Source organism: Mesoplodon bidens (assembly GCF_964165515.1).
Source record: "Mesoplodon bidens genome assembly, chromosome: 20".
Classification (NCBI taxonomy): Eukaryota; Metazoa; Chordata; class Mammalia; order Artiodactyla; family Ziphiidae; genus Mesoplodon; species Mesoplodon bidens.
Genome location: NC_138181.1, coordinates 32,717,769 through 32,732,377, shown reverse-complemented (window position 1 = coordinate 32,732,377; position 14,609 = coordinate 32,717,769). Strand labels below are relative to the sequence as shown.

The 14,609-nt window shown below is 40.4% G+C and overlaps 1 protein-coding gene across 1 annotated transcript in view; it reads left to right on the top strand.

Annotated features, from left to right (window-relative positions):
- The window catches only part of CSMD1 (CUB and Sushi multiple domains 1), a gene marked incomplete at its 3' end in the record, with an annotated part of 1,732,394 nt that overhangs the window by 872,899 nt on the left and 844,886 nt on the right, over nucleotides 1–14,609 (top strand). Inside the window, exon 5 of the mRNA XM_081220901.1 lies at nucleotides 4,063–4,270. Coding sequence (XP_081077027.1) covers nucleotides 4,063–4,270 — 208 coding nt within the window. The remainder of the gene's footprint in view (nucleotides 1–4,062; nucleotides 4,271–14,609) is intronic.

Below are 14,609 nucleotides of genomic sequence, written 5' to 3'. Positions count from 1 at the left end.
TCCCAGCAGACTATGGTTAGAGGGGGATGAGGAGAGGTGGGGTGGACAGAGGCCAGGCAAAGTGGGCGTGAGATGGGGGCATTGGGTCAGATCACCTAGGGCTTCTCAGGTCCTGGTCAGGTTTGATTTTATTCTGAGTGGGGATACGGAAAGTGTAACAGTTTTGAGTGGAAATTTTTAAGATTCAAGTTAAATTTAAAAAGGATCAGTCTGGTTAATTTGAGTGAAACAGATTCCAGAGAAAAGATGAAAGTAAGAAGATCATTTAGTTTTCAGTACTATTGTGTGTGTGCTTGTAAGTGTATGTGTGTGTGTGTAAACAGCATTAAGAGATGATTCCAAAGGTCTGTGGCCATTATGTATAATATATATGTTACACACATATATATATATATATAATATATATATATAAATCTAGCTAATGATCTCTAGTTTTGAAACCTCTATATCTAATTTTCAAGTAAAGCATTTGTTTTTAGTATTTTATTTATGAATAATTAGAGAAAAAGTATTAAATTGTTTAGTTACTATGTTATGTTTTTGCAAAGTTACTGATTTATAACCAGTGAGGCCTGCCTTGTGAAAGCATATCTCAGAAATTATAAACTTATGTATTTAAGAATATAATTTGTCATATAAAATAATTTAAATTACATTTGTCACACACATATTTTCCATCAAAATACTAATCCTAGTGTTAGAGATATGTTAAATAAAAACAACAATAAATTTATTATATCTATACTGATTTTTCGGTTTTTCTAAAAAGATAACATATTTTAGTTTGGAACATTGAATAGCTATTTCCTAATTAATTTCTTTATCAAAAAACTGTAAAATGTAACAAAATGAGAGTATTTTCAAATACTATTGCAGTAACTAGAATTCTTTTAAATTACTTTAAATAGACATATTATCTAAGGGGAAATATTTATAGTCTTCCTATGTTTTAATAAGTTTAAATAGGTCAAATATCTAATCAATGATTTATCTTGACTCAAAGAAAGAATACTACACAGCATTTTAATACGGTTTTAATTCCTCTTGTTTAGAAGGATCTATATAATACCAGTGAAAAGAACTGGGAAAAGCACTAATTAAATTCATCTAAATAATTGGTTCTTAATGAGGGGCAATTCTGTCCCCACAGAACAGTTGGCAATGTCTGGAGATATTTTTGGCTGTCACTACGGGGGCGATAATCTTGGCAATTAGTGGCTACAGGGTAGGATGCTGCTAAACCTTCTACAATGCAGAGGACAGCCTCTCAGAACAAAAAATTATTTGGCCCCAAATGTCAGTGGTGGAGAGGTTGAGAAGCATGATTTCAGTGTTACCTCTTTATAATAACACTTAAAAAGGAATTTGCTTTCTCCTTGCTGCTCTTTATTATAGGAGAGACCTGTAATAATGAGGTGTAGGTACCTCCTAGAAAATGCAGGGTCTTAATTCATGTACATTTCCCGAGCAGATAACTGAAAAAGAGATATGAGTGAATATTTTATGATTGTGGATATCTCAGATTCATAATTTTCCCTTGGAAATCGGTGATGTAGTTAAAAATTAGGACAGGGATATATGATACTGTGTCTCTATGTTCCTTGGGGCCTTTAGATTGAGAGATTTTTAGGTCTGAACTCTGAACTGTCACTACTACTATTGCTGCTATACTAGTCTTCCTATTACAAATGACAACAAAAGCAAAATCAATGAACACATATTGAACCACAATAGAGCCTATTGCATAATGCTGTAAAGACCAGCTGACGTAACCCATTGCCTTAGCCCAAGGCTAAGGTCATAGAAGTGTCAGCTTCATCCTCTGGTCCATCGAGATACCAGCAGCTGCTCTAGTAAAGTTCAGTTATCGTCAGTATTTTTTATTGGGCACTTTAAAAATAATATATGGTGAGATACAAAAGTAATTAAAATATCATACATGATTTTGAGAGGGGTTTTTTTTGGAGATATTGAGAATTATAAAGAGATTTATTAAAGGACTGGGCTCATTGGATTTGGAGGCTGAGTCTTAACACTTGCAGTCAGCAAGCTGGATCCAGGGGAGACAGGGGCGTAAGTTCCAGCCTGAGTCCATGTATGAAGGCAGTCAATCCAAGAGAGTGAATTCTCTCTTAATCCACCTTTTTGTTCTATTCAGGTCTTCATCCTCACAGACACACTCGAATAGTGTTTAACCAAATATCTGGGCCCCCTGTGGTCCTATCAAGCACCTATGACACCTCTGTTTTCCTAGCCTCAGTCCCACGAGAGTAGACTCTGAGATCCAGACTTAGTGCAGCTAATATATTTGGGAGGTGATTCAGGAAGCAAAGTGAACTAGTGAGGAGGTAAGGCAGGGAAGTGAAGAATGCCATTGAGGTGTGTTTTGTTTTATGGTTATAGTGTATTATGCTCACAAATATACCTGTTTCAAGGTCTTTTAAATCATAAATAATGCTTCAGTGCATAGGTTACAGTTTCAAAAATCCAGAATAATTTGATATGAGTGTTTCTCCTCTAACACTTGGGAAGGGGGGCTGTTTGCTAGCCAGCTGAATTACAAACTACTTATGCAGTCTTCGCTGTCAGATTTAATATATTTCATTTAATCACCCAACCACAGCATTGGATTTGAAAACTTTTAAGTTTATATGTGTGTGTGTGTGTGTGTGTGTGTGTGTGTAAACTTTTTATATATAAGTGTGATATGCTTATATACACAGTTATTTATTCAGTAGCCAATGTAAATATCTGTTCCAAGGGATCTCGTCTGTCTAGTCCCACAAGCTGCCAAAGGCAAATTTCCCATCTTGGTAACAGGCTGACTTTGTCTATCACTCTACTTGTAACGCTGATGTCCCTAATTGTTAAATACAATTGTCGCTTGGTATCCACAGGAGATTGCTTCCAGGTTCCCCTGCAGATAACAAAATATTTGGATGCTCAAGTCCCTTACACAAAATGGCATCGTATTTGCGTAGAACCTACACACATCCTCCTGTATACTTTAAATGATTTCTAGAATACTTATAATACCTAATACAATGAAAATACTGTGTAAATAGTTGTGGGCATGCAGCAAACTTAAGTTTTGCTGTTTGGAACTTTCTAGGAATTTTTTTGTATATTCTTCATCTGTTGGTAGAATCTATGGATGCTGAATCTGCAGTATACACAGAGGGCCAAGTGTATACTGTTTGCTAGGATTATCTGATAGGAAAGAAGGAAGGGAGGGACAGTATTTACAGACTTGTCTTAAAACATGTTATTTCGCAAATATTTATCTACCCGATATATACAGTTTACTACGTACATAACGTTTTGTAATAGATGATTATATAAATTGAATACCATCTGTTTTTTACTCTGTGGAAAAAGTTACAGGATCCATTTCTCTTCAAAACAATATTTATTCCAATGCTAATTTGTATCCTAAATGTATTTTATCTTACTGACCTTTTCCTTGTCACTTTTCCAAGATAATCCATTTTAAGTTTTCATGCAACTATTTCCCACTCAGAACTTTTTTATGAGTTGATGTGTCTCCGTTATCATATTATTCAAGAACTTATCTGAAATTCAAAACCAAGTGCACATTCCAAACTCTACAGGACATAAAGATTAGGGCAACTGCTTCTTTTAAGATCACTGTATTTTCAAGCCAGCTCTCAAAAAATGAAGAAATGATGGCCACATACTGTTAAGACTCACAGTGTTGCCAACTTATTTCCGTCTTCCAAGATGCAGAGAAAACCTTTGAAAATACGGTTAAGCTGTCTTTGAATGTCAGGTGTATAGTAACTGCACATTCCAGATTTTAGAAAAGACACAATTTCACTTCTTTCTATAGTGGCAGTTCAGTTAACAACACGATGTAATGGGTAGACTTTTTAAGTCTTTCTGTAGAACTAAACTAACAAACCAGGAGAAACCCTTTGTCAGATTGCGTGTCGCTATTTGGGGTTCAGAAAATATGTGTCACTGATTGAAAGTGACACGTTGTGGAGGTGCTTGTGTATGAGGCCATTTTCAAGTACGCTTTCTTTGTTTCTGTCTTTGCAGCTGAGGGGGCCTGTGGAGGGACCTTACGTGGGACGAGCAGCGGCATCTCCAGCCCCTACTTCCCTTCCGAGTACGAGAACAACGCCGACTGTACGTGGACCATCCTCGCAGAGCCCGGGGACACCATTGCGTTAGTCTTCACTGACTTTCAACTCGAAGAAGGATATGACTTCTTAGAGATCAGCGGGACCGAAGCACCATCCATATGGTGAGTACTGGACAAGAAATGTCCTTACCGCTTCCCACAGTAGACTTTAGAAAGCTGTGTTTTTTCCTTGACTTGCTCTCTTGGCTGCTAAAGTGTCATCTATATTGTGACTGATTTCAAAGTTTCTTAGATGTCTTTGTGCTGGTATTTGGAGCTGGAGATGTTATCTGGCCTTGGGCACTGGAACGTATCATGTCCTCCTTTTGGATTCTTACAAAGCAACACAGAAGATGGCAGCTAACTGAGCTAAGCTAGTTTTGGATTTGGTCTGGAGCTGATTCTGTGTAAACAGATATTTTTAGACAGTGGAGATTTAAAAATGTCATGTCACCAGCCATTTGTCGCCTCTGCCGCAGATGTGTGATTGTGTATGTCTTTTCCTCCCTGGAGATGCTGCACCAAATCATATAACCACCTATGAGGGTCACAGGCAAACCATAAATACTAATCTGATATATAGATAATGCCAGTCATCTGATGATCAGTTCTCTGGTGTGTGTGCTAGTGGCAACAGAAGAAAACCTGATCAAATCCATTACAGTCTCTGGTCTATGGTGTTTCTCGTGTGGGAGCAGCTCTAGCTGTGTCTGTAAGTACAACCGAAAAGGGAGAATTCGAAGAATAAATGTTTGAAGACTTAAGGTATACTTTAAATTATGTCATTTGTTATGGGTTGAACTTTTTTTTGGTTTATTTTTTCAATTTCTTAGTATTTTAAAAACTGCAGCTGTTATCTATTTCAGGTCTTGAACAATAAGGAAACTTGCCAATATGTATGTTCAAATTAAGTTGGGATAGAGGAACTGTTGGCTGTTTATGCATTGGTGGCGGAGATGAAATGAATGATTTTGAATATCTCTATAGGTTTAAGTCTGTATTTCAGTACAGAGACTGAAGGATAAAAATATCAAACCTGACAAATGTCATAAACTGTTTTATGTTTTAAACCAATTAGCAACATTGAATTTTATTTTCCAAGACTCAAAACTCAAAGCAGAGGATTCATGTTTATAGTTTAAGTCATTTCCTTTCATTAGTTTTATTGTTCTTATGTTAAATGCTACTTCAGTTGAAAGAAAAATAACCACTGCCTCTGTGATCTTTGTTTTTAATTTCATTGATCTGAGTAATACTTTTAGATCAGGCAAGCTTACCCTTTTGCTTATTTCATGTTATACAATTTAAAGACTCAAGGATTGGTTTATGTTATTATTTATCTACCTTTTTGTAACATCAGAGTTAGTGGAAACAGATACCAAACTGAAAGCTGAATGTCCTGGATTTTGCTCCAAGTTCTATCCCAAACCATCCTTGTGACCTTGGACAAATCATTTAACTGCTTGTATTAAAAGAGGCTGTCCTAAATGAGCTTTTAAATTAATTCATTCAACATCTACTGAGTGTCTTTCTCTGTGTATCACTGTAGGAGATTCGGTGATGCAACACCCTCCTAGCTCTAAAGTCACCTTGTTTTGGTTTCCAGAAAATCATTGCCATGCAAAACTACATGGTGACGATTTCTCAGAAATTCAGTGACTCATGGTAAAGGCCTTATTTGTGAGATATTCTAGAGATGATGGGCTTCACCTGGATGGTGAGGTGTCAGGCTGGGGGAGAGAAAAAAAAGTAGGCATATCGGAGGATGATTGTAGACTCCACAGTCAAGGTTGGCTCTCGCCAAACAAATGCCGTTTATGTAGGAAAGGAAACTCAGATGTTCATATCCAAGTCTGAAAGAAAAATAGGAATGCTGAACAGAGATGCCAGTCCCAGTGGCGCAGAGCCTCACAGAAGGCCTTGCGGCGCATTCCCACACCACGTGACTGCCCTGAGCAGGGAGACCTCCTTCAGTTCACTTGTCTTCAGTAAGTGGTCCCCAGGAGTGAGACGATGTTACTTGACTTGGTTTTGCCTGTTTCTTCTTTTCTCATCCCCTTGCATCCTCTCCTCCTCTCTGTTTTATCTCCATCGGTCCTTTCCCCCGACACGGGTCCCCTCCTACTTTAATACCAGACTCAGAAAAATGTGCTCGGACAGGGTCTTGAATCTGCTAAAATTGCCATCTGTGGGAAATGCCAGGTGAGGCCACGGCAACCTGCGGGGCCTGATAGCAACAACTCACAGTCGTGACATAGAGAATATTGTCGTGGCAGCCAGAGAAATTGCTCTGTGTCTTCTTGGTGTTTGGATTCAGACTGGAAGATGTTTTTCCAGCTGTCTGAAATCTCCCCGTATTTGCCAGGACACCAAGATCAATGATCCAGCAGCAGTTGGGAAGAACTGGGCAGTTGATGGAAAAGCTGTCCGTGGGACTCTGACCCTGGGTGCCTTCTGGTCTGATAAAATGGGTTACCTGTTGGTTCATCATGGTTTCTCTGTTTTGACAGCCATTATCAGACAGAGTTGTACTGATCGTTATATTCTCCTGATGATTTGCATTTTCCTGATGGCTTGGCACAAAAGCCCCGTGGGGTAGTTATTAGTGTATTTTTCCTCTTTTGATGAAGAGTCTGAGAAGCACAAAGGATAAGAGATGGCAAAGCTGAGGGAGCACCGGCAGAGCTGCACCTGCAGGCCCCTGAACCCAAACTCTGTTTTCTCTTTACTGTAAGACCGTCCCCGCCATGGAAGAACCCAGGTCTGAGCTTAATGGCCTGTCAGGAAGTTCCCTTTTCTCTGTTTCAGGACTGCACTTTGGATCCTAAAGCCTTGGGCAGACAACCACCGTAGGGGAGATGGGCCAGTTGAAAAGCCATTGAGCACACACGCTGCATCAGGAAAGTCAGGGACAGCAGGGACAATGCCAGGGATGACATTGAGTGTTTATCACAATTACAAAGAGAAAGATCCTGACATGGCATAGGACCCCTATTGAACAGAAGGCTCTTCAGTGGAGGCAGAAAAGGAAAAGATGGTTTTCCGAAATCATTACTGAAACACACATGGGCACGTTTACAGTACAAAACAGGATCACTTCAGTTACCTTCTCAGATTTATACAAATGCATAATAGGGCTTATCTTCAAAAGACTATTATTTAGCCGTAACTTTCAAGTGACTGCCTCTGAAATGTTTCATGGTCTAAACTGGTACATTTAAAAGATTTACCCATCCCCGAAATGCAAGAAAAATACTAAGTGGCCGTGTAGGCGGATGCAACTCCTTTCAGGCACAAGGTTACACAGCAGCGGCGGTAGGACAGTGCTAATGGCTGTGAGTAGAGAGAGTGCACACACTCGTGTAATTTTCCAATAAGCTATTTTTAAAAGACAGACTATACAAGCAAGGGCACTCTGAGAAGAAGCTACTTGGAAAATTGTTAAGAACAATAATAGGATTAGCCTTATTTTCATTTCATTTGGAGTAAAATTACCAACTCAGCTATGTTTTATATAAGGGTTGCCATGGCTACAGCAGAGGCAGTCTAAAAGCGGTGGATGATGTAAAGTCCCAAAATTATCCATGTATTAAACGTGGCCGGGGTGTCATCACTTAAGCCTAATCGACTCTGTGTACGTCAGATGAGGCTGAATTTGTTTTTAACTCGTCAGGTTCTAATTTTAGATAGGTTGGCCTCTTATCAATACCCTCCTTTAAGAGAGAGTTGTCATGCCTAGTTGTCTTTGCAACGTGGTCCAGTAATTACGGTTTTTTCCTGCAGTTAAAAACCTGGTTAGCAGTAATCCTAGCCACACGTTCTTACTTTCTGAAGTGATTTGACGGGGTAGCATCTAACTCCTAATTCCGGAAATATCAAGAAGGCAGAAAATTGGTTTTATTTCAGAGTTCAGTTACTAAGGTTTCTAAGTTAAGATATGATGGTTAAAGGGATGTTCCTAAGAACGTCACAGAGTCTTGACGAGAAACGAGGAGGAGAGCATTTACTGTCCTCAAAATATGCACTCATATTTGGGAATAATTATCTACCCCATTTCATGGCAGGGAGTGTGTGTATAGGGTAGAGAAGGAAAGAAAACAAGGACTAATAAATGCGTTTAAAATATGCCCCAAAACTTACTTAAATGCGTCAGTTTCTTAAAAACCTTCAGTGACTGAGCCATGGGCCATCGGAATAAAACCTGAAGGCCTTAGCATGTCATTCAAGGCTTTTCAGAGCGTGGCCCACCTTGCCCTCCAGTCTGGCCTTCTCCTCTGCCCGGCAAGCACCCCTCACTTTGCCCCACTGAATGCACCCCTGTCTTCACCACAGCACGTTTGCGTCTCTTGCATGCTTGTTCAGGAACCAGCCTCCACAGGGAAGGCCCACGTGGCCCCATTTAACCAACATTAAATCAACACATGGATGATAGAACATTCGAAGAAGCACCACCAGTGGGGCAGACAGTTATGTATATATCTGCCTCCCTGGAAAACCTCAGTGATCATCTGTGCAAGAATGCTTCTTGGCCGATTTAGATTAGAGCTGACTTCTTATAGCAATAGAAAATCTGTTGCTTGATGACATTTTTTAAGGCTTAAGTTCAGTCATTCACTAACCAACATGACTTTACCCCTTTGCCTCTCTGGGCGATGCAAGCTTACGTATAAGAGAGCAACAAGTAGTTTTGTAACTACACTGTATTTTGTTCGCATTAACCAGGCACAGCTTCACCATTAAACCAATCTAATCAGTGACTTGCTGAAGCCAAAACAGAACTTAAAAGGAACTGGCGAAGCTGAGTGAGCTTCAGAGAACCCTTGAAGGGTCAGTTAACACCTATGATGTTTATCCAGCTTGTCACTTAATTGATAACTGACTTGGTGTCTATTTCATTTCTAATGAGGACGGATTATTGAGGCGCACACAGCGCAGAGACGCCCTGAAGTCAGCCCTTCTGTTCACCTGCCCAGGGAGCAAGAAAGGAAACCCCTTCCACTCCCTTATCATTTTATTTGTTAACTGTTCATTTTAAAATCATTTCACAGAGAACTTGTAAAACCAGCTCAGAGAGTTGGTATATCACCCAGCCCAGCTTCCCTTAACAATCATGTCTTATGAAGCCCTAGTGTCGTCGTGGAAACCAAGAAATTAACACTGGTGCTAACTAACTTACAGACCTGATCTGAATTTTCCCTGCGGCCCTTTTTCTGCTCCAGAGCTCAGTCCAGGGACCTGCACGGCCCTGAATTCCGTCTCTTACGCCGCCTCCACGGGGCGACTCTTCCCAGTCTTTCCGTTTCCATACCCTTCACCTCCCTCCTGTTAAACAGTATAGGCTGGTCACACTCTTTTTTTTTTTTTAACCTCTTTATTGGAGTATAACTGCTTCACAATGGTGTGTTAGTTTCTGCTGTATAACAAAGTGAATCAGCTATACATATACATATGTCCCCATATCTCTTCCCTCTTGCGTCTCCCTCCCACCCTCCCTATCCCACTCCTCTAGGTGGTCACAAAGCACCGAGCTCATCTCCCTGTGCTATGCGTCTGCTTCCCACTAGCTAGCTATTTTACATTTGGTAGTGTATATATGTCCATGCCACTCTCTCACTTTGTCCCAGCTTACCCTCATGAAGAACCTAGGGGTAAGACAGGAATAAAGACACAGACCTACTAGAGAATGGACTTGGTCACACTCTTTTTGAAAGACGATGGCGTTTTTCAGGCAGGAGGAGGAGGAGGCCATAAAACATGGCCCCATGACCACCAACTGAAATAATTGGTTTTCTTTCTTTTATGTTTTCCGTTTTAAATTTAAATTTAATAATTACGTTGCACAAACCTATTGGAATGTTTGCACCTCAGCATTTTCTGTGGAGCAAGCATAACATAAACAAATATCGTATGTGTGTATATGTATATATACAACAATATATGAATTTCTACTTTTCTTGAACCTCTACATACTATGCAGAGGCCTAAGGCCATAATTAACATGATATTATTACAGCCCCTTTCCTAAACCCCTCTTGTACTCAAAATATCTTTCTCTAAAAATTTCTTTGAATAATATATTATTCTAAAAATAACCTTACACCGAATAATAATATTCAATAAGTATTGCCATGTACCAGGCAAATGTAATCAGTTGCCACTACTTAGAGATACTATTATCCCCATTTTAGAGGTGAGAAAAATGAACTCAGAGAAGGTTAAATATCTTACCACACAGCTACCAGGTAGCAGAGCAGGGACTGAAACAGAGACAGCCCCAAGCTATATTTCTTCCTTTATTTCAACAGATCAAGGTGATATTTCTTTACTGTTTTTAAGTCAGGAAACTAAAAGTAAATAAAATACTTTTATTAAAATTTTTATTATGAAAAACTAAAGCAGTATGTTACACTCCAGTATTATCCCAGAATGACTGCAATTCCGTCTGGCCTCATTGGACACCAACGGAAGCATGAGGCCACTTCAAGTCTAGATCTGGGCCTGTTACTCCATGGTGGAGACATCATGACCCCTTCTTTTACAGACTTCTTTTTCTGTGTTATTAGGTATAAGGTAAGGTGATAAATCTTAACTTACTTGTCATGTATAGTTGTGAGTATAAATACAATAATGGATGTTATAAGTCTTCTAAAAGGGGGCATGTCGTAAAGACATTGCCAACAGTGTAAATATGAAGGCTTCCCATCTACAACTTGGACTCATTTACGTTAGAGGTGGTGGGAAGATAATGGCCAGCCCCAGTCATCCCAAACCCTCCAGACTCAATAGGGAAATTTGTCTGATCACAGCCAAGTCTGTGCAACGGGGAATTTGTAACCTGGTCTGAGACATTCTTTCCCACGCATCCTCCAGATGACACTTGCGTTACCTACATGATTAGGTCACCCCCCCCCCCCGCCGTCCACAAGGCCTACGCAAACCCCTTTCCATTGTCTCCCTCTCCCGTTGGCAGCTAGCTGCCTGAGGACTCTGTCCCAACGGGCAGCAAAGGAATCACTGGAAACAGTGCAGCTGAGCCAAGCAAGCAGGCTGTGTTTCAAAAAGCTTCCAATCAGGTGTACTTTTCAAGGCACTTATTTCCCTCCGTTTTCACCTGAAATGTACCATCTGTAGTAGGTGCTGCGGGAAGAGTCTTTCTTGCTGGAAGTTGCCTTGAGGAGGAAAGGAAGCTGTTGCTGATGGGCCAGGAGAGACTTCTGCCTATTTGCAATCTCCCACGTCCTCTATCCCCAATTCAGGACCAGGCAAACATACCCCAGGTGAGGACTTCCGTGCCCTGCAATCTCCCTCCTAGAGATTGTGATGGGTTTCTTAGTGGGTACCCTGGTGCCATTTTATTGCCCAGAAGTGTCTCATTTCCATATTTCTTCACAGATGTCTGAGATAACCATCAGAGTAGCTCATCTTAGATAGCTTTCATTTTGGCTGAAATCAGTATTTAGAATTTCAAATACATACAGTTGATGAAGTTAAACTATGTTCATCAATAAATATTTTGAACATAGGAAATTTATATGATTTATTTAATGGTGGTAGCTGTGGATAAAATGTAGTATTTTACACCAGGACTACATGCAAAAAGACCAGACTGAGGGATGATGAAGAGAAAAAAAAAAAAAAATTCCTGGTCCCTAAAGATGGAACTGATTAGAGAGTCCCAGAGTGTGGTTCTTTACCAAGTCAGGGCAGATTCCACATGTCAGAAACCTCAACTCTGCTGTGATATTTCTCCTGTCATAGGAAAGCCCAACCACTTCACCTGATTTTACTGAAGATTACATTTCCTGTAAATTATCAGTGTTACAGGCACTGGGAAAAATTTCCCCTTTAGGAATATAAATTCATTTCACACAATACAATATACTTGTGTTTTGTTCTTGTTTTTGTTTTTTTATAGTCACACCTCTCTCTTTTTGTATGTGGTCTTTTCCAGAAAGCAAAATTACACTTAAATTAACACTTTTAAATAAATTTCCCTTTTAAAAACACACTGCCTTTTAAGAGGCCATTGTGCCAACTCTATTTTAGCCATCCTCTGATAATGCTGGCGGGCTTTCATTTATTCTCCAGATCAGCTGGATGTGTACGTCATGGCATTCCAGCTGTACACTTTGATATCTTCATTTAAACTTTCTCCCCAAACTCTGAACATCTAATTTTCCCTTTCTTCTTAAAGTTTGTACAATTTAATGGAGGACTGGTGAGGAGAATAAGGTAATTTTGTGCAGTCTAATTCGTCTCTGACAAGTGTGACAATTTATTACTCGGGTTTCATCCTATGGGCACATGCCATGTGAGCTTGGTGAGTCCTGTCTGTGAGCAGTGGCTAGAAACAGGAACGTTTCCCATCTTTGGACTTTAATAAACACAAGAGGTTAAGTCACTCTGATTTGAAGCCCTTTAGACAATTATAGCCCATCATTTCTTTAAAAATGTATATATCCTGGAGGGTTTTATTTTTGTGAATTATATATTTTAGAATAGCTGGAACTTGGGAAATCTCCTAATGTGATCCCTTTATTGGTTGGATAAGGAAACTGCATCCTAGAAAGATCACATGCCTTGTCCTACAGTTTGGGGTTAGTGGCTAGGAGAGAAGCCAGGTCTTCTGTCTGTCATCAGAGCTGGACCTGCTGTCCTGTGAGGCTGTTCTCATCTGGCTGGGGCAGGGGTGGCCTGTGACCTCTAATTTTCCCATCTTCTTTCCATAAGCAGGCAGCTTGGAATAGTAGCTAAACCAAGCCTACTGATTCAGACTCGAGATCTAGCCATGGTTTTGCAACTTGTGAGCTTGATGGCACAGAGTGGGTTTCCTCTAAGTCCCAGACCCCTGTCTGTAAGATGGAAATGGCCCTGACAGGACCTCAGAGGCTTGTGAAATGGAGCAAATGAGGGGTTGCTTGTGAAGCGCTCAGCAGAAGGCCTGCAACGTACAGGATTTCTGTAACTAGCTGCGTGTTTATTGCTCTAAGAAACAGTGCCGTAGAGACTTCAGAATTCTACCTTAGAACACAACAGTAACATGTTGAAGTTAAAATCTTTTTTTTAAAAAAACCCCACAGTTTTGTTTTTAACCTGTATTTAGTTTTAAAAGGCTATTTTCAGCAAATAACCTTTAATATTTTAATTATAAAAGCATCATTTCTTTTATGCTGAACTTTTCAAACCTGTGTCTTATCTTTGCTATGCACCTCTGTGAAAATAAAACTGCAGTCATAATATTGCTTTGAAAGAAGAGTTAGAACCAAATGCTGTTCCCTGTTTGTGTTTTGGCAGTGTGTTCCACCACAGTAAATCATTTTTAACGTGCAGGGATATTGTCCATATACACCATTCAATTTTTTGAAAATCCAAACACTATATATATCCAGGTCATTATACTATTTTTTTTTTTTTTTTTTTTTTTGCGGTATGCGGGCCTCTCACTGCTGTGGCCTCTCCCATTGCGGAGCACAGGCTCCGGACGCACAGGCTCAGTGGCCATGGCTTACGGGCCCAGCCGCTCCGCGGCATGTGGGATCTTCCCAGACCGGGGCACGAACCCGTGTCCCCTGCATCGGCAGGCGGACTCTCAACCACTGCGCCACCAGGGAAGCCCTATACTATTTTTTTATATAAATTTATTTACTTATTTTTGGCTGCGTTGGGTCTTCATTGCTGCTTGCAGGCGTTCTCTAGTTGCAGCGAGCAGGGGCTACTCTTCATTGCAGTGCGTGGGCTTCTCATTGCGGTGGCTTCTCTTGTTGCGGAGCACGGGCTCTAGGCACGCAGGCTTTAGTAGCTGTGGAATGCGGGCTCAGTAGTTGTGGCTCACAGGCTTTAGAGCGCAGGCTCAGTAGTTGTGGTGCATGGGCTTAGTTGCTCTGTGGCATGTGGGATCTTCCTGGACCAGGGTTCCAACCCGTGTCCCCTGCATTGGCACGCAGATTCTTAACCCCTACACCACAGGGAAGTCCCCAGGTCATCATACTACTAAAAGTCTACAACTTAGTAAAAATAGTGTGAGAACCATAGAATTTGTACCGAAGTACATATGTATCTATTTAGCAAACCTTTTAAAGGGCGTAACATGTGCCTGAAATTGTGATATATGCTAGTCCAATGCTTCTTAAATTTATTGTGTGTAGGAATCACCCGGGATCTTCTTTAGATGTAGTTTACAACTCAGGAGATCTGAGGAAGGTACCGAGATTCTGCATTTCAACAAGTTCCTGGGTGATGTGGGTGCCCCTGGTCTGTGGACCAGACCAAGAAGTGAGGGTCCAGAGTGTTTGTGGGTGGTGCAGAGAGTGGACAATAAGATAATTGCAATAATAACGAATTAAGTCTCAAGTATACAATACAGTATTATTAACTCTAGTCATCGTACTGTATATTGGATCCTCGGAACTTATCTTGCAACTGGACGTTTGTACCCTTTGACCAAATCTCCCTGTTTCCCCTA